General features: G+C 40.0%; 1 protein-coding gene and 1 long non-coding RNA gene across 2 annotated transcripts in view; one reads left to right on the top strand and one right to left on the bottom strand.

Annotated features, from left to right (window-relative positions):
• Positions 1 to 25,837, bottom strand: part of LOC128090871 (uncharacterized) — a 579,571-nt gene that overhangs the window by 357,462 nt on the left and 196,272 nt on the right. The window lies entirely within an intron of this gene.
• The window catches only part of COL22A1 (collagen type XXII alpha 1 chain), a 225,347-nt gene that overhangs the window by 92,657 nt on the left and 106,853 nt on the right, over positions 1 to 25,837 (top strand). Inside the window, exons 9-15 of the mRNA XM_052703565.1 lie at positions 19 to 132; positions 704 to 748; positions 4,599 to 4,652; positions 5,393 to 5,428; positions 22,795 to 22,848; positions 24,458 to 24,511; positions 25,428 to 25,481. Of these exons, the coding sequence (XP_052559525.1) occupies positions 19 to 132; positions 704 to 748; positions 4,599 to 4,652; positions 5,393 to 5,428; positions 22,795 to 22,848; positions 24,458 to 24,511; positions 25,428 to 25,481 (411 nt within the window). The remainder of the gene's footprint in view (positions 1 to 18; positions 133 to 703; positions 749 to 4,598; positions 4,653 to 5,392; positions 5,429 to 22,794; positions 22,849 to 24,457; positions 24,512 to 25,427; positions 25,482 to 25,837) is intronic.

Here is a 25,837-nt window from a genome sequence, read left to right as displayed (position 1 = left end):
TTGGGTGTTTGGATGTAGTGCCAGGTCACAGTCCTGACAGAAGCACCTCCCGTGGAAGTGAGGCCTACTGTTGGCAGTGAGCAAGTTGCTCACCTCAAGACTTTCAATTGTTCCTGTCCTGCTGGACAAAAGGTGAGTGCTGAGCACGTTTTCTTTTTGGTGTGTTATATGGGTTTGGAAATAGAGGCGTAACACCATGCAAGTGAGTTCTAAGAAGGACTGCATTTATTTGTGAGGTGCTTTTAGATCTAGTGGTGGTAAGTATTTAATAGAAAGATCTAGACGTGTTATTCACAGATGAGATCTCTGTAGAGGTGATGGCAATCTTTCCAGATGTTTTCTCTTAATCTAACAAAGTGAGTTTTGACTACGCTGATGGTCTTGACAATAGCTTTGAAAATAAATGGATTATTTTTATCTACTTCAGATGTGTGTATCCTTCTTCAAATGAGTGGTAAATGAAGGTAAATATAGCCATGCTGAAAAAAATCTCATACCTTTTAATGATCAAGTGGTTGCTTCTATTGGTTGTGACTGGAACCTTTGAGCAGCCAGCTTCACAGTCATTTCTCTAGAAGACATATCATTTTCAGTCTGCTATCCCCTAAAACAAGAACATTCTTTTGTAGTCCTCAGTGACTGTGGGACTGAACCTCTCACTGCATTATACAATGAAGTCTGACTGATCATGTATTTTCTTTAGGGGGAGAGAGGCTCAATTGGCCCTGAAGGTCCTAAAGGTCAAAAGGTCAGTAGGATGTTCTTATTCATCTGTTTAATAAAAACAACTGCAAAAAGTGTCAGAATATGCTGAGGAGTTGAATATTTTGAGAAATAAGAATTAATTTAGTATATCACTTAGTTTAGATGCATTTCAATGATGCTTGGAGTGCTGGGGATTCTGCCTGACTTGTATCTTTTCTCTAGGTTTTTGCATTTGAGTCTCTGTTTCTACTCTATGTTACTTTAGAATAAATGTATTCAAAAAGCTTTTCCTGTTGCTTCTAAACTGACATTGTTGCAAACCACTGTAATTGACTGTGACATGCACAAGTTTCATGATGACTCACCTGGAAACCCTTCTGTGCTGAGCCTAGCTCAGCACCAATAGAGAGCAGTAGGTTAGGCAGGAGCCTCCCAATCACTCTAAAAATCACTTGAGACTGGGGTAATGAACTACCCACGGTATGTTATTATCAAGTGTGTTTGAGTCATGAGCTTTTATTAAATACACACCACTCTCCTTACTATGCTTCTTTCTACATGATAGGGTAGGAGAATGGTTGTGATTGGCTGCTTTAAATTTCACAGTGCACAGTTCACTCCATATTATCCCGCATATTCTGCAGCCTTCTTTGATGTGTGTATGTATACCTTCAACACAGACATTCCCCTTCTTGCTTGGCTCCAGTTAGAGATGTGAAACAGCAGACTGAGAGGGGAGCAGTTGTAGTGGAAGAAAACAGAGATTCGCATTGCTTTGGAGATGAAAGTTGGTCATGGTGGTGATTCCTATTTTCACCATCTGTGTGATTAAAAAGCCTTTGGGTTACAATCTGTATTCAAAACTGTGTCCATCTGAATTACTTTTGAAAATTCAATCCCTCTGAAACTGGTGAAAAAACTAACTGCAACCCAGGAAAAGGTATTCAGCTATCCTGAAACAACTCCCAGTTGGAGTGAAGAGGAAAAATCTGAGGGTTTTGGAAGGCCAGATATCCTCAGCACTGTTTTTTGTTGGTTTCTTTCTGTTAGTTGTTTTATGGGTGAGCTTGTCTTCTCTCTGCAGAGAGAAGCTTTGAATAATGAGAATAATTGTTTTGGGGTGTGTTTCTGATGACAATAAAGAACATAGTTGCATTAATGCTCTGATGTGCACACCTGAAACTGCAGAAATTATTTCCTTATGTGAATATAAATAGTAACTTTCTATTTTAATATGTGACAGCTTAAATAATGAGGGTCTGTTTTGAAGAATGGCAGTCAGTATTGTCATGAGGAGGCTGCAGAAGGTCGATTATGATTATGATAAAACCACCCTGCAGCAACATCCTGTTGTCTTTCTCTGCTTTGAAAAGGTCTTTGCACTGGTGAGGATGTCGGTACTGCATAAAACAGCACTGTGTGGGAGATATTAGGTGATTACCTGACGGGCATGTCCAAGCACTGCATCAGAAGGCTTTCATTAACAGATCCGCTAAGTGGGTGTCCCACTCCCCCAAAGTGGGTGACTCAGTGGCTCTGCAGCTATGTGTCATTTCTCCTTCAGTTTAGTGGTCCATGACTTGCATACTACCAAGGCAGGACTGTGTGACAAGCTCTGAGAACTGGGGATGAGAATGTAACTGATGGTTGAATACAGACAATTTAGCTTCTTTATCTGCTAGCAAAGCACAGATTTGGTTCATCCCCAGGACATGCCTTTAGTCTCTGGGGATGGTTGCCAGCTCTCAGCATTGATGGATCACGGCTGCCAGCTCTATGGCTAGTATGGCTCACTTTCCTTCAATGGTTGAATTCATATTTAGACATGAAAAACTCTTCTAAAGTAGGTAAAAGACAACCTTCTAGAGGGTAGTTGAAGGGAATGGCTCAAGTAGTATGACAGAGAATAAGACAGAACTGTCTGTTCAGGATAAACTGATAAATAGATGTGGCACCTAGAGACATGGTTTAGTGGTGGTGGATTGATGGTTGGAATTGATGAACTTAGAGGTCTTTTCCAACCTTAATAATTCTACAATTCTACGATTCTATGATTCCTTACCAGCAAAAATTAAATTATTAATGTTATCAATAGCAGTTCTTGCAGAGATCAGCTAAAGACTACAGCTTGTCACAGTCTGTGCTCTATGTGCAGGAACTAATGCCTCTCTCTTCCTCACTGTGTTACTGAGGTACCCAGACTAAAATGCTGACAAGTGGTAGAAAGTGGATGCTATCTGCAGCAACCCAGTATTAACATGTTGTATACCAGGTTACATAGAAATCAATGGCTTCTGTATTATGGCTTTGAAATGTCCATAATATGTTTTAGGATCATTCAGCTTGTCTCCTCATTTCTGAGATGAGTTATGTTTGAAAGCTGTGTTGCTCTTGTGTGACATAAATGAAAGAGCTGTGTCTTCAAGAAAGACTAAGTAAATTAAATAAATAAAGATCAAACCTAAGAATATAGTTGTTTAAAATGTGCTGTCAAGCAAGTACAGCATGAGAAAAGATTAAGCAGTAATTACTTAAATGTCTCTATTTAAAGTAAACTAATTAAGAAGGAAAGGAGTTATCAGAAGAAGGTGGAAACAGTGATGTCAGGGCTCTGAGTCAGAAGTCACGATTTTCTATAGAGACATTATTAGTATGGAGCATCTCTAATTAGGAGTGATTTGCATGGCTGAAATCCAATCCTAAATGACTTGAACTCAAGGAGTTTTTAGGGGGACTGTAGACGCTTGGGCATTATCAAACAACAATTTAAAGACCAGTACTGAGAAATACCCAAGAAGGGACTCTGTGGCCATATAAGAACCCAGGAAAGAAGCTGATTCATCATTCAGTTTATGGGAGTAACCTGAGAAGTTAGTCCCACCAGGGAGTACTTTTAGGTCAGTGTTCAAAAGCAAAGCAACCTGCTTGTCCCAAAATGGGGATCTGTGGAGAGGCTGATAATGGTAAGAAAGGGAAGGCAACTGTAAAACTTTTCCTAGGCTAAGACAGATTTCTTAGTTGTTGCTTTGGTTTGGGTTTTGGTGTTGGTTTTTGTCATTGTTGTTGGTTGCTTGTTTTTTAACTAGACCAGCAATAGCTGCTGGCTTATTCAGTCCCTGTTTGAAGAAAGAGTAATGGCTACTTGTTTCTTTGTGTTTTTTTTGGTGAGCTTTTTTTTTTTTTTTTTTTTTTAGGAGGGGGAAGTAAAATCTCTTTAGCCAGCTTTTTGTATGTTTCCTTTCTTTCGTTTCCATTTGAGGAGGCAGTGAGTGTGCTTGTGTGTGTTGTACCTTTCTGCCAGCAGATCTTGAAAATCTGGTGTGAGTCAAAGCAACGCTTTTTTGAAAAAATTGGAAGTATAAAAATAACTCTAAAATCTTAACAATATTCACAGGTTTATTTTTTTCCACATCTTAGGTGTGCACCTTCTTGGTCTTACGAAAACCAACTTTCTAAGTCCTTCCTGGCTTACCAGAAAATAATGACTTTTGAAGTACCTCTGTGCCTTGCCAGTGCACCTGGAATACTTCTAGCAATGTTTTCGTATGAAAAAAAAAAAAAAAAAAGAAAAAGTATGTAATTCATGCAAGTCATTATAAATGCAATGAAGTCCACCCCATCCTTCTGGACTTCTTGGCAGGAGTGAAATCTTGTCACTGGAGAGAGGTGGAAACAGAAGTGTCTACAATCTCAGCCAAATTTTCATTGCACTGCCTTCCAAAAAAAACCCCAAAGCAAACAAGCTACCCACGAAATGCAAGCACCAATGTGGTGCAACTTACAAGTGAGGCCAGCAGGGAGGTGTAAGAGGACATCTCATCTGTTATTCCTGTGCCTGTCAGGAAGGAGGTGAATTATCTCTGTGTTACCAATGACCTTTCTTCTTTTCCAAGGGAGAAAGTGGCAGCCAAGGGCTTCCTGGACCCAGAGGAGAAAAAGGAGAGTCAGTAAGTACAAGAACAATTTCAAGAAAGGGAAATAGAATGCAAGTAGTTGTTCTCTCCTCTACTGTGAACTTTTGCTGGTGATGCTGATGTACTCTGAATGTTTTTCTTGCTGGGCCTTTGTATCAGGGAGAAGCTGGTATTTCTAGCATTTGTTGGTATATCTGAGGGAAGTGAATTGAATCATCCCTGACTTCAGTTGATAACTAACTTAGCATTAGCTTTTAAATCAGTATTTGACTTGGATGTACTTGGTTTTAGCACAGCTGCACATCCAGCAGGGGACAATAAGAGGCAATTGCACTCAGAAGATGGAAATCACTCCTAAAAACATACGTCCAGCTGACCAAGATCCAGCTTCCTGCAGCTTCAGTTAATACAAATGCCAGGCTAAGTTTCTACAAAAGAAAATCTTTATCCCTAAGTAAAACTCATTCTATTAATGCTTGTTGCCATTTTTGATTTTGGTAACATAGTTTTAGACTCCAATATAACTATCAAAGAAGATGTCTTTCTGGTGCTGAAGGAGAATTGGTGATGAGTTTTCTGTTTTAATTTGTTCTTGAATTATTATCAAGGAATTTTGTCAAAAATGTCTTTCCCCATGTTTTCTGTCCTATGAATATGTGTGTATGTATATATTTGTGGTATGTAGATATCAAAGAAGGGATGAAGTACATATTTATTGCACAGTTTGACATCCTTGCTAGCAAATGTACTTTCTTCTCTTTTTGTATTTCTAGGGCAGAGCCTATGGCAGAGGAGAAAAAGGAGAAAAGGTATTGTAGTATATAAACCTTCGTTGGACTAGTTAAATGAGAGATGCTAGCTGTTGCTTTACCTTAGCTCAGAAAGTATATTTGAAGTGCACAAGATGCAGTAAATGTGATACATTTGGATCTTTATGGGAAAGTTTTTTACTGGGTTAAACTTCCCTCTAAAGAAAATCTTTCAATTGTTCACTGCTTTTCCCCTTCATGTTCTTTGACTTTCCTTTGTGCACTGGAAATGTAAAACTATTAAATTGAAATCATAATCTTTGCTTTATGTAAGCAGCTGTGAGTTCATGGAAGATAACGCTGTAAAGCAACTGGCTGGAAGGATGGAAAGTAAACAGAATGTATAAGTTCAAGTTTATTGAATTTTCAATGGGATTAAATTTGGGTCGTGATGATACTGCTGTAACTCTTTTGCTCCATTGGATCTTTTTCATTAGTAACCTGTAGGATGAAAGCCAGAGTATTTTCCTACTGCAAATATGAGCTGAGACAGAGAAATAAGACTTCGAGGTTTCAAATTACAGACACAGAGAAAAACCACTGCAAATTGCTGGGTCACCTGTCTTGAAAAATGTGTTCAGTTGCAATTAACAATGAGGAAAAAAACACAACTGGACTAAACTACCTTTAAAAGGATCTGAGTTTCCAGACGATTTTAGCCCATTCCCCTTTTCCCTCAACAAAATGAGACTGCAGAGGACAAGTTTCTGTGTGCAGTTCCATATTACACCTAGATATGGATGTTTTCTTTATCACTAAAATGGAATTTTATGTTGTGGAATGGGAAAACATCGACAGGAGGGTATAGGAGACAAATGGATAAAATAAGGAAGAAGTCATGCTTCCTGCTGAAAATGGGATTGAGTCAATAGAGCTGGTTTCCACGAGTTCCATAGTTAACTAATTGCTCAGGGAATTTAAAATAATATTGGTTTGTGGTCTGAAAGGGAGAATGGTGCAGTAGCATGAACATGGCATTTATGACCATTGCATCTTCTCATTTGTTCTTTCTGTGACTGATTTATTGATTGTTAATAGTGGCAATGCGTCATGTGAAATTACAAACTAAATGAGGGTTGTTCATGGCAGGAAATATTATTGAGCTGGGCTAGAGACATGGGGGTTGTAAAGCACACATTTCAGCATCCATCTTCCTGTAGTCCTCCCACTGACAGCCAGTATTTAGCCTCTGAGACTCGGAACTCAGCCTTTGGAAACCAGCTTGTGCTTGGCAGGTAGTGAGAATCAGCAGTCTGATGGGAAACATGATGTTTGCAATGCAAGTTGTGCTGCAGTTGAGGCAAGTTCTTGTTTTCTTATGTTCTGATCTCTGCAAAAAGTGGTAGAAAACGTTACTTCATCTCTATTAGTCCCATACCTGAAAAAAAAAGGTCTGCACGTCTGGAGGGCAGGAGGTAAAAATAAGAAGGTCCAATAGACGTGATGTCCTTATACAGAACTATTCTGATTGGGATAGCCAAACAAAATAGACTGCCCTGAATGACGATGTGGGCACAGAGATCCATGAGTTAATGGCCAGTTTTTGTTTATTTGGTACTCCTGCCAGCTCAAGCAGTGTGTGCTCAGCTGTGGTAGCCAATATGTATGTGCCCCATGCATGTGTGCCCAATGGTTTAGAGTCACTGCTGTTGCTGTTGGAGTGCCCAGGTCTATCTACTGTGACTCACTGGCTTGAATAAAAAGAAGATCACAGAGTGAGGGACATAGTTAGTGGGCATGGTGGTTATAGAGTGATGGTTGGACTAGATGAGCTTAGTGGTCTTTTCCAACCTTAATGATTCTGTGATTCTATATGAATATAATTGTTCTTGAATGTAAAAGATTGTCTTCAAGGTCAGCCTTCAGGTGTGAAGTTGAACCTCTAGGAGAAAGCAGTTAGGATTTTATGCTGGCTGGGGGGAATCACCCATGCAAAAGGATTCCATTCAGTGGATATAGACCATGACTCTTTCTTTGTGCCAGAAGAAGTCTCCATGAGAGGGAGGTAACAAGAATTGTGGAGAGATGGGATCCAAGTGTCTGCGGTGCTAATTGACATCCATACTTGTGAAAAAAGGAGGAGGGCAGTGTAGGAAATGAGACCCTTTCCAGACAGAAGAATGTGACACCTGAAAGGAAAGGGTTCATGTGGCTCTTTTTCATTTTCCTGCTGTGCTGTAATGGATGCATGAGCATGAATTCTTGTTTTTCACTGGCTGTGACAGATTTGTTTCCTTGATTTTTTTGTGCGTATGGGCCAGTGCTGGGAAAACAGATTAGACACTGGACTTCAAACAGTTGCAGTCTAAGCAATCTTTGCTATTCACGTCCTTTGTAAGGACAAGGCTATAATCCTAAGTGATGATAGATGAAGGTTCTCACCTTTGAGAGGATTGAGATGAGGATTTTGAAATCATCCCCTTAGAGTATTGCTCTCTACTGTGCCAAAGTCAAACACCTGCCAGACTGTGCTTTTGCCAAGTATTATGTGTAGGGCAAGTATGTGGAGTCTGAGGTGTTTGTTAGAGGGCAAATCCTGAGCTTTTCCAGGACAACTGCAGAGATATTGGCCTTGCTTCTCCAGACTATTTCCCTAGTTACAGCACTAAGTTCAAGCCAGAATGATGCTTGTATTAGAACATATGACAGGCCAACCACATCATTAGTGGTAAACCATAAGATAATAGAAGCTGTGTTTAAAAACCTAATTCATATTGACATGAGGCCTAGTATGACTTTGAAAACCAAGAAATTTGCTGTGATGTCTCAAGTGACAGCCTAGCATGTTCTGCCAGGCCTAAATAACTCTGCTTGATAGGGGATGATGAAAGAATTGCACACAGATATAAAAACAGACAGTAACATAATGAACCTCCTGGTGATAATGCATGCTCTTGGGCGAGCTTTCCTATTCAAGTGTGATTGTGTTGCTCCTGCTCTGTGTTGGACCTTAAATTTCTGCTGTTCACCATCATCTTTCAGCCCTTGAAGTGTTTAGATTACATGTAGTCTGTTGTGTTTCTGCTCATGAATTCATGCTGTGTCTTCATTGACTTGCTTTAAACAAGCTTCCCTGACCAATAATTCTAATTCTGATAGTTCTAATTTTCACACGGAGAAATACCCAAATCTATAACATGATCTCTATAACATGGGTCACTATGAAGGTAACATTTTGCCTTTATTTCATAGGAGTTATTCAAATAGATATTTGTTAGATCAGATAGCCAGGTCTTGCAGAGCTCTCGTCCAAAAGGAATAGGTGCAGGAGAAGAGTGAGGACAGAAAGAACAACTGTAGAGCATTTTTAAGGATAATTCAAGCAAGACGGAGTTTCAGTGACTCTTGATCAAAGTCAGGTAAATCGCATTTGACAACGGAGGTTCTGTCCAGTATGAGACTTGCATTCCTGGGGCACAGCCATCCACATCGCAAGAGATTTTGTCCTTTTAATACCTCTGTAACAAGTTTAGCTTAGAGGCTAGCAACTTACATTTTGTCTTACACAGCACAGAATATTGTCCAGCAGTGCTAAGCCCCTTTCTTATATCCCCAAAGCCAAATGTGCTGAGGAGGGTCCATAGGTGAGAAGGTGCGTGGGGAAGTGGTAAGTTTGTAGGGTAGATGGTGAAAATAAGCCACTTTGAGTGGTATGGGCACTTCACTAGGAAATATTTTTTTCATTTCTGTTGGTAATGCTAAGGGAAAACAAACTTACCATCATCCAGTTCAAAAGGAGCCAAATGAAGTTGTTTTTAATGCAGTATGCACTGGAGCTATTCTTTGCAGTCTGCTCTGGAGGATAAAATTTGTCTGTTTAAAAAAAGAATGCTTACAAATTCATTGAAGAAAGACATCTGCCAAGATCTATTCTATACAAAGTCATTGTCTCTGCTTCAGGATGTCTGCAAGTTATTTTTAATTGTGATCTGCAATAGCAGGATGGTAAGCTGGTGAAGTATCCAGTGAGGCCACTGCTGCAGATGAGATATGGGTTATCTATTCTTATGGTTTTGTGTTCAACTCTTGATGAATATCTCTAACAGCATCATTGCCCAGGAGGGGACAGATTTTTCCACAGTCCACTGAAGGCTTGTCTAACACTGTCTTTAGCTATTGAATAAGAGTGTCTGGCTCCTGGTGTGCAGAGGAAAGGTATAGAGCAGATGGTTATTAATACATTTTCCCGAAGGAAAAGCAAAGAAGAGAAAAAAAGGGGTTTTAATGGAAGAATTGAATCAGGTGATTGCTCTTGTGAGTTTTAATTATTTTTTTCCACAGGAAGCCACTCTAGCACTTTGTAGAGGAGAAAAATAACCAGGAGAACCCATCTTCATCTGTGGAGATTTGGATGGAGGGTTGATTATGGATTACTGTGCCCTACGGGAGTTCTATTGATAATATATTTCCAGGAGTATCTGAGTTTTCCCTTTGTGCTTTATCTATTCTCCTTCATGCTAAATAATCACACATTCAGCAATGAGAAACAACTTTAGAAATTAAGTCTATATTCTTCTAACAATGTTGTTTTCATTTTTTTTTTTTTTTAATGGTAATGACTTGCCCTGATAAAAATTCATGGCAAGGATTATAGGATTTCTAATGAGTATAATACCTCTGAAGTGGCTTGCTTATTAGAGATATAGTTACTGCAGGAAGCATAGAAAAGCAGGCAGATAGCTAAGGCTCTGGACTATGCTGCAGGAGACCTAGGCAGAAAACTTGACTCCTATAGATTTCCTGACTTTGCCCAAGAAGTCTTTGTTCCTGTAATATGAAGCTGGAGAACTACTTTCTCTCCAGACTTTGAATATCTTTGCTTCTCCCTCTCTGACATGTCGTCCAAACTGGATAATTTCCCATTTTTAGAGATTCTGGAAAAACTTTAGGAAAAGCTAATGTAGGAAGGGTGTCACCTGAAATCCATGTCACTTCTTTAGCTCAGCACTGTGCCATCAGCATGGCCTAACGAATTATCATGAATGGATGCTGGTGCTTTCCAAAGCTCTCTGAGTCCCTTTTCAGCCAGCCAGCCCTGGTGAAACAGAACTATGTTTAAGAGGATTTGGACTTGATAGTTATCTGAACAGCACATCAGCCCAGACAAGGTCTATAACCTCAAGGAGCACCATCCAAACCTGAAGGTTTCAGTGATGAAAGAATTCAGTTTTAGGCTGCTCTCTATAAGAATAAGGCAGAGGAGCATGTTTTCAGTGATGAAGGGTGATGAAGCTGTGAAGGACCTGGAGCACAAGTCTTATGGGCAGCAGCTGAGGGAACAGGAATTCTTGAGTCTGAAGAAGAGAAGGCTCAGGAGAGGCATTTTTGCTTTCTATGGTTTCCTGAAAGGAGGCTGTAGTGAGATGGGATTGGCCTCTTCTCCCAGGTAACAAGTGTTGGGACAAGAGGCAATGGCCTAAAGTTGCACCAGGGGAGGTTCAGATTGGATATTAAGAAAAATTTCTTCTCAGAAACAGTAGTGAGATATTGGAACAGGCTGCCCAGCTGAGGTGGCAGATTCACCATCCCTGGAGATGTTCAAGGAAAGGTTAGATGTGGCACTGAAGGGAAAGGTTTAGTGGTCATGGTGGTGAGGGGTTGATGGTTGGACTGGATTAACTTAGTTATCTTTTCCAACTTCAATGATTCTATGATTCCATGAAAGCAGCAGCTATTGATCAAGGCTGGCTGGCATAGAAGAACTTGAGGCTCAAACAAAAGGAGTGCAGGTCTGCGCTTCAAATGTAGCTGGAGTCTAGCATGGTATGGTGGTCTGAGGGCAAGGAATGCTTTTGCTTGGATGAATCTAAAGAATGTATTTGGGGACCAGAAGGGCTGTGCATGTGACTCAGTTGCTGGAAGTGGCATTTTAGACCTGCAGAGCAATAATAGTGTTTGGGAGTTAGGTCCATGAGAGTCCAGGTGCAGCAAGGACTAGTTAAAAACCAAGAGGAATGGAGGGGGAGCTGAGATACCATGGCTGGCAGCATAGGGACCTCACAGGCATGTCCTATGACATCCCTGCTATGGAGCAGAGTTGGTTGGTAATTACTGTCAAAAGCCCATATGACCAGTCTGGTCCCCAGTGATATAACTGATTGAAGTCCAAGCTAGAAAGCTGAGTCTGCAAGTCAGGATCAGAGACACGGTCAGGCTGCTTCAGTGTATTTCAAGCAAACACCAAATGTGAGAGTCTCAACTTAAAAACAGCTTGAAAATAAAGGAAGAGGAATAGCCAGCTGAGCTCCTAGAAGCAGGTCATGTGCCCTGAGCTCTTACACTCGATAAATATGGAGTTTATGACTGAAAGGATGTTGAATTGATCTTTATTCCTGGAGCTTCTAAATAAGACTAATGATCTCTGCAGGAGCTGATGTGTGTCCTTTCACCACTGAAACCTTGGGGTTTGGAAGGTGCTGCTGAGAAGTTATAGGCCTTGTTTGGGCTGCTGTGATGTTCAGATAGTTAACAAATCCAAAACCTCTTAAATATAATTCAATTCTCTTGGGACTGGCAGAGTGAGAAGACACTCTGAGAGCTTTGGGAAGCACCAGCATCCAGGACAGCGAGCAGTGCTCTTTGAGCCAATATATCTTGAGAGTAACAAGATGGGAGAATGGCTCAAAGTTCAGAGATACTATTGACTTTGAAATTGGAAAGCAGAGGAAAAACCCAGTCACACAGTAAGTGGCATTCATTGGAGACAAGGTCTGCCACCTCAGCATTTGGTTTGTAGCACTCAGACCTTGTTAGTTTATTGCCAAATAAAAAAATAATGTGAGCATACCTCAGATTGACTTGGTAATGAAAACTGAAAGTGCAATAGCTGCAGATTTTTTACCTTTTTTTCTTTACTGCTGCTAGGAATCGTCTCTCTCAGAGTCCATTTTTAGCTACTGACTTCATCTGGTTAAAGTCACTCAGTGGTTAACTTCCCAGTTCAGTATTTACATATCTATATAATCTTACACATCTGTATAATATAACCACATCCAGTTCCTAAAGCTTTAATGTAGCTCACTGGAATTGTTTGTGTCATTCCTTTCCTGAACTTTTCCATTAATGAGTAAGGTGTATTAAAGTTAGTATCTGCCCTGAGTACATACTGAATCCTCTTGTGTGTGCAGGCGATTTCAGACTGCACCTTGAATATTTTTGAGTCCTCTTAAAGTATGTTCAGCACAGCTAAATAACTGTGGTTTTTTGGAGTTCTTTTTCTTAACAGTAATTAGAGGGTTTTGTGGTTTTCTGTGACCCAGAATAACAGCTGCAGATTGTAATAAACAACTCAAGCCAGATCACGTACTAATTGTGCATCATGACAGCTTAATTCTCAGCAGTGCAAGAGTACTAGTAACTTGTTTTTCCTTACGTAAACTAAGAAAACAGTTATTTTTTTCATTGTTAGATTTTGGCTTTCAGTGCATTGCTGGTATATAATGACATCTACTGGCAAGCAGACTTTGTGAAATCTCCAGCGCTTCTTGGAGTTCTCAGCCAAGATCTACACTTGCAGTGTAGAAAGGAAGAAAGATGAGAAAATTTCCCATCTTTGTGCTTCTTCTGATAGAAGAGTTGAAGGGGAGAGGGGAAAAAAAAAAAAGAGAGAGAAAACCAATTTATTCTCTTGATTCTGTCATTGATTACTTTTGTTCAAATTAAAGACGGTCCTGAGAGCAGTATTGCGGTTGGTAGGTATGGATTAGCTGGCTGCTAGGTGCAAAAGGGAAAAGCTTTTCCAGAAGATTCAAATGAATCTTGTAGCCTATTGAATTACAGATGGCTGAAGCATTACACAAAACAGGTTGCTATGACCTATCAGAAACACTTTAAGTTTTTTCTGCCCCTCTCACATTTTTACTACTACTCCTTCAGTACATTATAGCCATGAAGCTTTTCCTCTTAGAGTCTCTGAGTTTAGAGCAGGGCCAGCGTCACAAGCTCTGGTCCCCTGCTGGAATTGAAGATCCCAAATTTCTCCTTCCAGTGCTGTGATCCGCTTCCATCGATCAAAACCTGGCTGATCTTCCTTGGCCATGGCTGGGCACTGTGGCACTCTGACTGTGCAGCTGATACGACAGCCAAACTGTGTGTCAAGCTGTTTTATGCTGTCTTTGATACAATCCATCTGTAAGTTGCCCCTTTTGGATCTCTCATCCTTTGTCTTTAGCACTACCTACAGTCTTAGAAAAGTCTTGAGTGGAATACTGGAAAAAATTCTTCTCAGAAAAAGTAGACTGTAAGTGATGAATATGGAATAGCAAAAGCATTAAACATTTAGGAGCAGATTGACACTGGAGTTTGGAGTACTACAGTCCTGCTTCTCTGTCCCAATATACTCTTCTTGGATGTACAAAATGATACTGGAATGTTTGATAGGTATGTGGAGGTCTTAAGCATTCAAGGCTTCCCAGAAGAAGAGCAAAATAAATTAACATATTTTTCTAGCAAAACAAAATATCTGCCCACATCATCCATAAGTCCCAATATATAAATATTTTTTAATGTTCAGGGCATGTATTGCCACTGGAAAAAGACATGAAATCTTACTACTTGATTACATAAAGCAAATTTGTAACCCTTCGCTATCTTTCACAAGCAGGGGATCTTAGCATTCACTGTGTTAAGGCAGGATATAAATGATCTGCCAGTCAATCCTCATCTTGATACATGTTGTTCTACAACACAGAGACATTTTTGCTAACACTTTCACACTTAGGTACTCCAGAGGCCATCAGACTGTGCTGTATGTGCATTTTGATCAGCACACGGACTTATATCCTGCTTTCCCATGATGAACTTTTGCTGCTTGCAGGGACTGGTGCATAGGTAGAAGACCAAGAGAGATGCAAGCATAGCCAGCTGAGTTGTCTCTTGCCTTTGCATTGTGTTTCTTTCCACATGGAAATTCACCTCACAGAAAATAATGATTTTGCTTCTCGTAGTCCAACCCCTTGAATCCAATTTTTTCCTCTGGCAATTCCTCTTTTTAGTGGGGTTGTGGCACCAATCAACTCCAGTTACCTTCTGCCTCATGTTCAGTATGTTCAGTCAAAACTAGGTCTGCAAACAATTGTGTTTTTTTTTAACTTGTGAAGCTTTTTTTTGTCAGTTGATTGAACAACTTACATAGCTGTTAAACAGAAGAGCTCCAAATAAAACATTTAGTACATTATCTTCCTCTCTCTGTTGCAGAGGTACATGTATACTTCAAGTAAATCCTCCACTTGGGGCAACCTTGATACAGGAAAAAATTGATTGTTCAAGAGCTGCCAAAGATATCTGACCATCCTCCTCTTTCAGAAATCCCATACGTAGTTTATGACAGAGTGTCACAGTAAGGTGTGGGTAGTATGAAGCTAAAGGACAGGATATTGGGTGCTTTGAAGTCTTTGGGGGTTCTCAGGCTATTATGAGCTCTACAGTGACCTTCACTGAGGCATAGCTAGTTACCAAATAACTAATTTCTGCTGAACCTTACCTGATGTACCAAGTTTATGAGTGAAATTGTGTCAAATTCACTGACAACACACCTTTTGTTGTAACTATTTTGATGAAAGGTGGAGTATCAGGTTTCTTTAGAGAAAGGTATCTATTGGGACCCCTGAAAAAAGGTGCACTTACCCTAGGAAAAATAACATTCAGTGACTAGGATCATGTGATGAAGGCTCAGAAGACCCATTGTTGATCTCATGATAGGGTCCATGATGTTCATGATAAGATTAAAAGGTTCAGACATCCTTGAAATACAAGATCTCCTGAATTTCTCTTGGTGGAGTACCTTTTGGGATCAAGTGACATCTATTCAAAACTATCATTTAATCAGCTCACTGAATAATGGGTTTTTTGATAGATTAGGCACCCCTACAGATTTCTGTGTATCATGTCCATGTAGCCTTTCTGTTTATTAAATCAGAATATAATGCAGTGAACAAGGAGGATGATTTTCTTCCTTTCTTAGAAGGAACTGAACTCCCAGATAAGATGTCTTATTTCTTTTAGAAGAGAAGATAATGCCAGTTTTGATGTCAAATTTTCCAAGATATTAATAGGATTTTAGCATCATTAAGCTAATAGAATCCTGCCTCTGTGCCTTAGAAAATGGCAGTCATTTGTGCTGCCTGTCTGGTCAGCAGCTTTTGAAAATGGAGCTAAGTGACTTATATACACTACAGTTCTGCATCTCAGTTGGTCTGAAGATCACTCCTGACCTTCACTGGAAATAGAAATCCCAAACAAACAAAAAATCCCCACCAAACTCAGAATTGACAATATTTCTGAAGAAAAAACCTAGAGAATGGTTCCTTCCCAACTCATTCTTTCCAACTCATGATGTCTTTTGGAAGTGCTCTCAGGAATTTGGAGCTGAAGATCATAGTAAGCTTGCAACATTTCTTGCATCCTTCTTCTCATCCAATGGAGAAAGCTGCTTAGTCTTCTGGTTTATACTTTGTGATTATCAGGTTGCAAATTGAACACAGGTGAAAGACCAAGAAGAGCAAAAAATAAAGTTATCATTAGAGCTCTGACCTAGGACGTAGGAAATCTGCTGTCAGTTTCTATTTGTCCCAGACCCTGTGACCTTCCATATGTCTCCTGTTCAGTTGCACCTCTGACTCATCACCCTCTTGGAGTGGAAACAATAATACAGTTGCTGTAAATTCTCATTTCACAGAGATACTGTGAATTTAATTAACAAAGGAGAGAGGGGTATATTAATAGAGCTCAGTTCAGTCTTGCTTTTGTTTCCATCTCATTTTGCCCTTCTTGCTCTGTTTTTGTTCAGCTTTTTTTGCCTACCTAGGATATAGATCCCCTGGTTTGCAGAGCTGTCAATATGCTAGGTGTCTGATTCATGGAGTTCTGCTTAGCAGAGTTTTGAAGGTCACCCAGTGATACCTCTATTGATGTTTTGTGACAGGGTTAGAAAATTTCATCTCATTCTGGGATTAGAAAATTGATGCTTTTGTGGTAGGTGTAGACCAGTTTGGTAGAGAAAAAAGAAGGTATATAGAATTGACCTCAGTGTGGTATATCTTCTGTACACTGCTTTGTAAGGTGAAGGAAATATCCAGTGATTTACTTGAATTTGACAGGAAAATAAGAATCTAATGATGTGTTTTTGGACTGATTTTTTTTTCCCATTATTTTCTCATTTAGTTTCCTTTCATTTCTATTAACGAAGGCCACAACCCAGAGTTTGAAATAAAATATGTGATTATAGTCTGCAGCTGTTCTCAAGTTGGAAGAAATATTTGTAAACTTGGCAGCTGCTTAAGGAGCTGCAAGTGGAGGAAAGGAAAGCAGTTAAACTTGAGCAGATTGCTTAAAAATCATCACTGATGGGTTATTCCATTGTGTGCTTTTGATGTCTTTCTAGACCGGGTAGTAAAGGATTGTTCTATCTCCATATGTTTTCAAGTATCTGCAGACTGCTTCCGCCTCCATTTTAGGTCCCTTTTCATAAAAAGTATTCTGTGAGGCTGGATATGGCAAAATCTATGTTTCAGTTGTTCCTGCTCTGAGGAAACATATTATCTGATAATTAGGCTATCTACTTTGTAATTTTATAATTATTTCCATTTGGCCATCTGAGGATCTACATGGGGTGTGAATATAACCTGGTCACAGGCCATATACATAGTGTTCAGCAATTATATGGGGTAGTAAGCTCAATATCCCTTTGTACTCAGCACTGGTGAGGCTTTACCTCAAGTACTCTGTTCGGTTTGGGGCCTCTTGCTACAAGCATGTTCAGAGAAAGGCAGTGAAGCTGGTGAGTGGTGTGGAGCACAAGTCTTATGGGGAGTGGTTGAATGAACTGGGATTACTCAGACTGGAGGAGATTCAAGAGACCTTACTGCTCTCTACAGCTTTCTGAAAGGACGTTGTAGTGAGGTGAGTGTCAGCCTCTATTCCCAAGTAAAGTGATAAGACAGGAGGTAATAGTTTCACCGGAGGATGGTAAGGCTGGATATTAGGAAAAATTTCTTCTTCGAATGAGTCGTGAGGCACTGGAAGAGGCTACTTCCCAAGGAGGTGGTGGAGTCAAGAAAAGGCTACATAGAATCATAGAATCAAAGAATCATAGAATCGCAAGGTTGGAAACGACCTATATCACACTGCATGGGGTTGTTGCGCCCAAAGTGCAGGACCCGACACTTGGCCTTGTCGAACCTCATCCCATTCACCTCAGCCCAGTGATCCAGCTTGTCTAAATCCCTCTGAAGGGCCTCCCTATCCTCAGGCAGATCGACACCACCTCCCAGCTTGGTGTCGTCTGCAAACTCACTGAGGGTGCACTCAATGCCCTCATCTAGGTCATCAATAAAGATATTAAATAACGTGGGCCCCAGTACTGACCCCTGGGGGACACCACTTGAAATGGGTCACCAGCTGGACTTAACTCCATTTACCACTACCCGTTGGGCACCACCCTCTAGCCAGTTCCTTACCCAAAGAAGTGTGTACCTGTTCAGACCACAGGCAGCCGATTTCCGCAGGAGAATACTGTGATAGATAATCTAGGTGGTCTTTTCCAACCTTAATGAATTTATAGTTATATGAAAATAACCTGAGAGGTAAAACTTTGGATAAAACAAAACAAATAAAGCTATGTGGGCATATGGTGAGCATGGAATGAAAGTTTTAAGAAGATAAAAAGAATTAAAAAAAAAAGACCTTAAGACCTTTATGACCACAGAAGGACACCCTAACCTACAGCTGGCATGACATATGGCAGTGGTATACCAGGAAGACATCCTCACTCAAATCTAGAAATGAGATAACTCTGCTATTGCAGACAAGCTAACAAAAAAAACTGTCAGTGCGTGTTTATGCATCCACAGCTCACCTATATATTTTCAGTAGCTGTACTAAACCGAAGTTGATGGATATATTCTTATTTGTAGTCTCTCTAATACAATGCAGCAGCTGAAAGTTGCCTGGGTTCTGGATTCCCTCATGATGTGACATTTCCTTTTGCCCAGTAGATATGGCTCAGAAAATATTCACAATTTGCTCGCAGAATTTCTATTGATTCCTTCATGAAAGAGTTTTCAGTTATTCATCTAGTTCTGCATCCTCAGAGTTTGTAGTGTTCAGTATTTTTGGAAATTCCTAAGCCAAACTGCTGTATTTTTTAATACACCTACAGGTACAACTACATGCACACTCAAGCTTTTTTCCACAAAACTGTTGATGAAATAAACAATAGGTTGCTCCACTTAAAGCACAAAGTCACTTCACTATAACCAGGTGTTGGCTAAGCCAAAGATAAGTTGCTTTAGAAGCTCCACCCTGTTCCTCTTCTTAATAGTAGTCTTTCCTTCCCAATTCCTTGAAGGGGTGGTACTTCTGACTTTCCAGTCTAGTCCAAATGTTTCTTCAGAAAGGGCAAGAAATTGAAATTCAGACATCCATGAAGTAGAGAGGTAGCAGTAGAAATACATGGGATAAGCAATTACATATAGTTTACAAGTCACTAGCAGAAGAATCTCATTGTGTTGAAGCTGGGAGCACAGCCAACTTGTGAATACATGCTATTATTGTTATCATTCTCAGTGTGCACAACTACATTTGGCCTTGGTGCAAGAAATGCAATGAGCTTTTCTTCCCCAGGGCTTAATGCCAGCTGCTGAAGCTGACCCGTTTCTCACAGCATGATGCCTAGATCCTTCAGCCCAGTGCACTTGCATCCATGTTTGCTTGGCAGCTATTTTACTAGCCTGTGCCCTTTGTCTCTGCTATTTCTTTGTTATATTTACTCATCCCTTGCAGTTTTGAACTAAGCTTTCAAGTGTAGTCACTGTCATTTAATATTTATTCATACAGCATCCACAGCAGAGTGACTAAGGAAGCAAATGAACCATTGCTGTAATTCAAGTAAATAATCACAGAATGAATTTTGAAGAAAAACATGAAGTGGCATTTGTGGAGACATGCTAAGTCTCTACAAATTTGACATATAAACTCTCTATGCTCATAGTCTGTGCCAGTATATACCATCAGTAATTGCAGAACCTACCAGCCCTCTCTTACTCAGCATTATCTGCTTCTGTATAGCTGATAGCACTCCAGGGCTATACTACATGAAAATTCCTCTGGTCACATTGGATCAGGTGGCAGTTTGCCAGGTATAGACCCTTTTGACAAGTATTTTACCAACTCTGAGCTAATGAACGGATTTATTCTCTTGTTAACATTTGTGGGAAGGTTTGATTAAAGGCTGCTAGCTGTGCAACAAAGAGGATGAAACCAAACATACGTGGCTGGATTTTCAGTGAGAAAAGGACAGCATGCTCAGGAGTCTGAAAAGGACAAAAGTACTCAGGAAAATCTCCTGCTTTCCTTTTGAGCCTAATTGCTGGAGTTGTAACCTCCTCAGCATGAACTACTCTTGAACAAAATCATTCCAGGCCCTTGTGATTTCTTCTTGGCCAGTGTTGTAATTCTCTAATTGCAACTTTATTGGGCCTTACTAAATGGTTTCCAGGACAGATCCTCTGTCTCTTTTGCTAACCTAATTGACCTCTACTGTAATAGAGAGAGAGGGCACTGACACCTTTTGGGTACACCATTACTTCCCAAGGTCTCGACGGTATGGTGAGCATGATAGTTTAATTAGGATCTTACCTAATTAAAGAATTCCTGTGGACTATTGAAAAGAACACGTGATTGTTCTGTGATACCATTCAGGAGATTGGCTAGTTAAAAAATAAAAATAGAATAAGTAGCTTAGTGAAGTAAATTGCCCTGGCATCAGAACACTGTTCCAGTTAGCTACAGCCTCAGTGGGAGTTTCAGCAGCTGGTTGCAAGCTAAGGGTACAAGCTGTCTGTAGCTTTCCATCCCTTCTGTCACAGTTCCTTTGGCACCATATGAGAGCAAAGCAATGTCAATGCTTTTCAACTGAAGTAGCAGAAGCAGGAGGCCTTTCCACTCTCTCAGGTGGTGGGGTTTAGTGGTAATTCCCCTGTGGATGATAAATTTTTCTCCACAGTCTAGGTTGTTTCTGAATAGTTTACTAGTAAGGCCAGTGGATACCTGAAGATTGGCAGTGCAAGCTGATTAAACATTCCAGCTTTATTTCTAGTGAAGGGTTAGTTCTGAAATGGGCTTCTTGGGGTGTGCCTCACAGCGCTTCAATTTATACAGCAGGGGTGAGGCTGTGGCAATATATACGGGTGGAGGAAATTACTTTATTAATGGAGCTCCTTGGAGTGCTAGGCTTTGCTGGATCACATACTCTTTGAGCCTAATGCAGCCTTGAAAGCCCTCTCCCCCTCTTGCTGACCCTCAATCTGGTCTGTGGGCTGACCAGCTGCCTCTGCATGCATGGTCACCAAGAGGGAGAGAGTCTGCAGTTCTACCCTGCAGATGCCCTTGCACACCCTTGGCTGTGAAGACTCTTGGCTTCACATCTCTGCAGGCAGCTTCTTGGGATGTGTGAAAAATCAAATGGGAAAAATCATGCTATTTCAGCTAATAGAATCACAGAATCACAAGGTTGGAAACGACCTGCAAGATCATCTAGTCCAACCACCCTCCCATTCCTATCAGTGCCACAAGCTACTAAACCATCTCTCGTAGCTCCTCAGCTCCTCCTTAATAATAAATAAAGGTCTTTCTCCTCTGCTGAGATCCAATTAATTTAGGATGCAAATTACCAATTGTGTTTGGGAAGAGGAGCAGCCTTGTTTTCAAAGGTCTTCAGTGCCAAAATGGGTGAACTGTGAACAACTTGGTGTGAGTTCACTGTTGCTTTGAGTGTGAGGCTGGAGAAGAAACCTTATGAGGTTCTGTCCAGTATGGATGGCTTAATGAGTACTGTGCTTGCAACTTATTGGCTGATTTCAAGGTTATTTTAAAAAAAGATGCTACTTCACAGAACAAACAAACAAAAAAAAAGGGCAAAAGAAGTTATTAACCCTCTTCCTGTAATTCGCAAAGAAAAGACAAAAATCATTCCACCTGTGCTGCACACTTTGCCATGGAACAGCAGTTCCTTCAAGTTATATTAACCTCATAGAACAAGTGATTTCTTTAAAAATCACATTTGCTATTTTATGGGTTTTCTTACTTTCTCATGAGAGACCTATTCAAATACAGCAAATTTGATTTTTACCCCTAGTTGCACTGGAAATTCTAGACTGAGTGCTCCATGAACATTCACATTTAGTGAGTAATGTGATTATAAGAGTATTTAATGACTTTAATTTGCATATATAGTATAGATAATTTCCAGATACTTTCTTTTATTAACCTCTAACTGCCACATATACCTATAAATAAATAAGGTCAGATTTTATCATTTAGTCTGACATTGGCTGGAACCTTGCCTTAGGAATACATCCGTCTAAGTCTGCTGAATTACTCATGCAGGAAAAAAACCACACATCACAAATAAGGCTGAGAATGGCAGAATTTGGCCTGTTTATCTGCACATGTCGGTAGTCCATACGTGTTTAAAGGCAACATGGAAAATGTTAGTTTTGCTGCATTTATACATGTGCATGGTTTTAATGTACTTCGAAGGGATTTTTCCTGCCATTTCTTAGGTACATAAGTAGACAGGGAGAAGCTCTCAGTGGATTAGCTCTGCTTTGTGCCATGTCATTTGCCAGCAGTGCTAGCTTCTTTAATGTCTCATGCACAGATACCTACTATTTCAGACAATGGAGATGCTGATAAATATCCATTGAAGGACACATGACAGTGTCTCATGAAACCCAGCAATGCTGGATCCTAGGTGCCATTGACTGGAGCATGAACGTGCAGAACAAGTATAGGCAGGCTGCTGGATCACAACCAAATAACCCACAGCAGAAGGCATAATCCTGCTTCATCCACTGAGCGCTGAAACGTGTTCTGAGTCTTTGAAGACATTAGCTGATGAGTTTGAGGAGTATCTATTGATAAAGATCTAAATGGGGTGATTTCCAAAGCATACATTTCAGCCTACATTGAGCAGGTAAAAGTGGAAAAAATAAGGTATCTCTAGCAGTAGGTTGGCCATGGAAAATTTCAAGTAGTCTGAAATGTGGCAATAGGAGAGTTTCTCAGTGAAATGTTTTTCTGCTTGAAATAGTTTTATTTCATAAGGATATGCCTCTTATTTTGTCCTTGGAAAAAAGATTCCTCTTGGCTGATATTTACAAATAGAGGAAAGAAAAAAACAGCCAGAGGTGGACAGTTGGATGGAAAACTGGAATTGAAATCATTCATATATGGCCAAGTTGCAGGTGACTGAATAGCAGCAGTACAGCAAGAAAAGGTTGGCATCAACTCCCAAAAGGTAACTGTGCTGTGTAAATACACATATATATGTAATTTCATACAAGGTAACTTTTGTGTTGGTGTTTTAGGGTGAAGAAGGATCCCCTGGATTTCCTGGACTGAAGGGTGATAAAGGAGAAAAAGTAAATCTAAGCCTTTATTTATTACACTGTGTAAAGTGTAGAACTTTATAAAGCTATTGAGGAAAGCTTCCCTTCTTGGAAGTCTTTTTCTTTTACCTCTGTGTTTTCTTGTTATATTAGCAAAGTTCTGTAAAGAGAAGAATTTGTTGCTGTGCTGTTTATCTGCAAAATATCCTTTCACTTCTAAACCTGATGAGTAACCATGCTCAGCCACATCTGAAAAATGTGTGGAGACTGCAAGGGCAGGAACTTTGTCTGAAGTCTTTAAAACACTGAACAGAATAGAAGACGGATCGGAGCTAAATGCTTTCTCATACTGAAATACCAGTTTCTTCAATATGGGACACGGAAGGCAAAAGATTATCCTGTCTTTTTTTGCTCTGAACACAAATAACCTTTTGGTTGAGATGGCCTTTTGCTGCTTAGCAGCCTCATAAAAAAAAAAAAAAACAAACAAAAAAACAAAAAGAAAACCCCACAAATAACCCCCCACCAAAACTCCCTCCAAAATCCCAATATTATCCAGGACTGAACTTGCTCTATCAGCAAGTATTTAGTTTGGATACTTTTGTCAGAAATATCTTAAATGCCATTTGCAGGAGGGATTATAAAAATTTAGACATTTTCCACCTGTTATAAAACAGCAAATGTTCAGGACTGTAAGTCAAGAGCTCACTCTAATTAATGCACAATATACTCGTTCTGTTTAATCAGTGCCCCTGTGCTCGCCAATTGCAGAGCCTATTTGTCATTTGATCCTTTTTTTTTAACATAATCCACTTTAAAAAAGACAAACCTGCTGAAGATCCCAGGAGTAAAAACATTTGGTCCGTTCTTTACCACGTACAAGAGCTTGCCTGTTCTGTGTCTATTCTCTTCCCATTTATTCCTTAAATTGCCAGCTGCACATAGCAAAACATGGCTTTCCCCTGTGTTTACTGCCAGCCTCAACATACTTAGTCCCATTCAGCCTGGTGGGCAGACAGATTTCAGAAGCAATGCCTGTTTCTTCTGCTATCATTATTTTTTGCCCTCCAGCTTTGCATGTTACCAGCTCTGAGACTCACTTCCCTCGAGGTTAAGTAGTTCCTGAGGACTCTTGAGTTTTTCAAGGCTTCTTTTTTTGCTTTTAGGCTCTTTACATCCACATTACAGCTATGCCTAGAGGCTTCTGAGCTTTGAGGTGGATGCTGTACAAGCACGGAGTCAACAATAAATAATAGTAATAATAATAATAATAATAATAACAATAAAAAATTAGTACTTAGTTACAAAAACAGCAGATTTTTGTGACAATGGAAGACTGGAGAGGCTGAGAGGAGATGATATTAAAATGATTCAATACTTCAGTATCTCATCAGTTGCACAGCCTTCATATTAATTTATTCTAAAGTGAGATAAGTCAAGGCCAAGAGTGTCTGGTTCCTCATTAACAGCTCATCAATTGGTCATAGTGTGTTAATGTTAGCAGTAGCTCCTCCAGAGACTGTAAATAATAAATGTTTGCATTGAAATGATTCTTCTCATTCCTTATTCTTGTTTTGCTTGTATCCTTGCACTTGCAACTGTTTTTAATACTGTGCTGATGACAGTTCTGTTGTTGTTACAGGGGTCCCTTGGCTTGCCTGGCACCCCGGGGAAGGATGGAGCAAAAGGAGAAGCCGTAAGCTTTTTCATTCCTCCTGTGTAATCCTTGCCTTTCAGTGAAAGCCAGGCAGTGGAAATCAATCTGTATTGAGTGGAACATGTCTTGGGGATTTGTATGACAATTTTAGGAGCAGCAGAAACAAATGGCAGGAAGTTAATAGCCTCACCAGTCACTAGTAGTAAAGGAGAGTGTCATGTGGATTAGCCATCCTGAGCTAGCCCAGGGTCAGCTCTGTTGCTGTTCGTTAAGCTGGTTGAGGAGGGTGGCAACTTTTTACTATAGATATCATTGGGGAAGAGTCTTTAAAATCTTATTTGCTGTCCTCTTTTGGCAGCCATCTGGTGGTGATTGGATGAACTTGGGGAAAGAACTCATTGGAAGGGCAGAAATGCACAAAAGTAATGATACATATCAGAAAAGCTCTCGTTTTTCTGTCATTTACATCCTGTTTCTGCTTTGTGCAACACTGGGAACTTGTCTCACTTGGACAGGTGTGTGATAATTTTCTTTTATTGCTTCCTGAATGGATGCAAACTTCCTGCCTGGCACAATCTGTATTCAGACAGCAACTTATGTGGATTTAAAGAATTTCTTATAGGATCTATTTATTGCATCCATCAAATGTACTATGTTATCTCCAGGGACTCAGCAATTGCAGATTGTAGTTGGTGTGAGCTGTTTACTACTTACAGAACCCATTTTTTGCTATTCAAAGGCTGGGTTTGAAAAATGCATGAATAGCCACTTCAATTTTCAACTTGTTTCTTCTAGCTTTTTTTTTTTTTTTTTTTTTTTTTTTTTTTCCCAAAGAAAGCACAAAGTAGATTTTCAAATCTCTGCATAATGGTACTCAGGACTGTGGATAGAGTTTCCATTCCTAAGGCTGTAAATAATGACTGTTCTAGTCCCAGAATATTGCTGTTGTTTACAGGGCGAACCAGGACAACCAGGAGCATTTGGATTGCCTGGGCCAGCAGGTCCAAAGGTAGGCTTGCCATTTCTTCTTTATATGGGTAAGTGTATCTTTTACACTGACTTTTTATATATGTGGATTGCTTGTGTAATTGTCTTTTTCTTTGTGACTCCTTTGTTTCCATTGGTGAATGTACAAGCTCAAAATGCTCGTTTCTATCAAGACATCTGATAGCATACCAGACACTAGGTATGGCATATAAAGAGAATACCTCTTATTTGATCAACAGTATAGCTGGAGAAGTTGAAGAGAGCACATTTTGCTTCATGTTTTCGATAAATGTTCTCAACTTTCGCAAAGATTCAGGTGAGAATTATTGCACTGCTCTGCAACTGGAAAAATAAAATCATGGTAGATCCTAGACTGGA

Source organism: Tympanuchus pallidicinctus, unplaced genomic scaffold (assembly GCF_026119805.1).
Source record: "Tympanuchus pallidicinctus isolate F22 unplaced genomic scaffold, pur_lepc_1.0 scaffold5, whole genome shotgun sequence".
Lineage (NCBI taxonomy): Eukaryota > Metazoa > Chordata > Aves > Galliformes > Phasianidae > Tympanuchus > Tympanuchus pallidicinctus.
The sequence above is the reverse complement of the archived record's forward strand: the minus strand, read 5'-3'. Positions and strand labels throughout refer to the sequence as shown.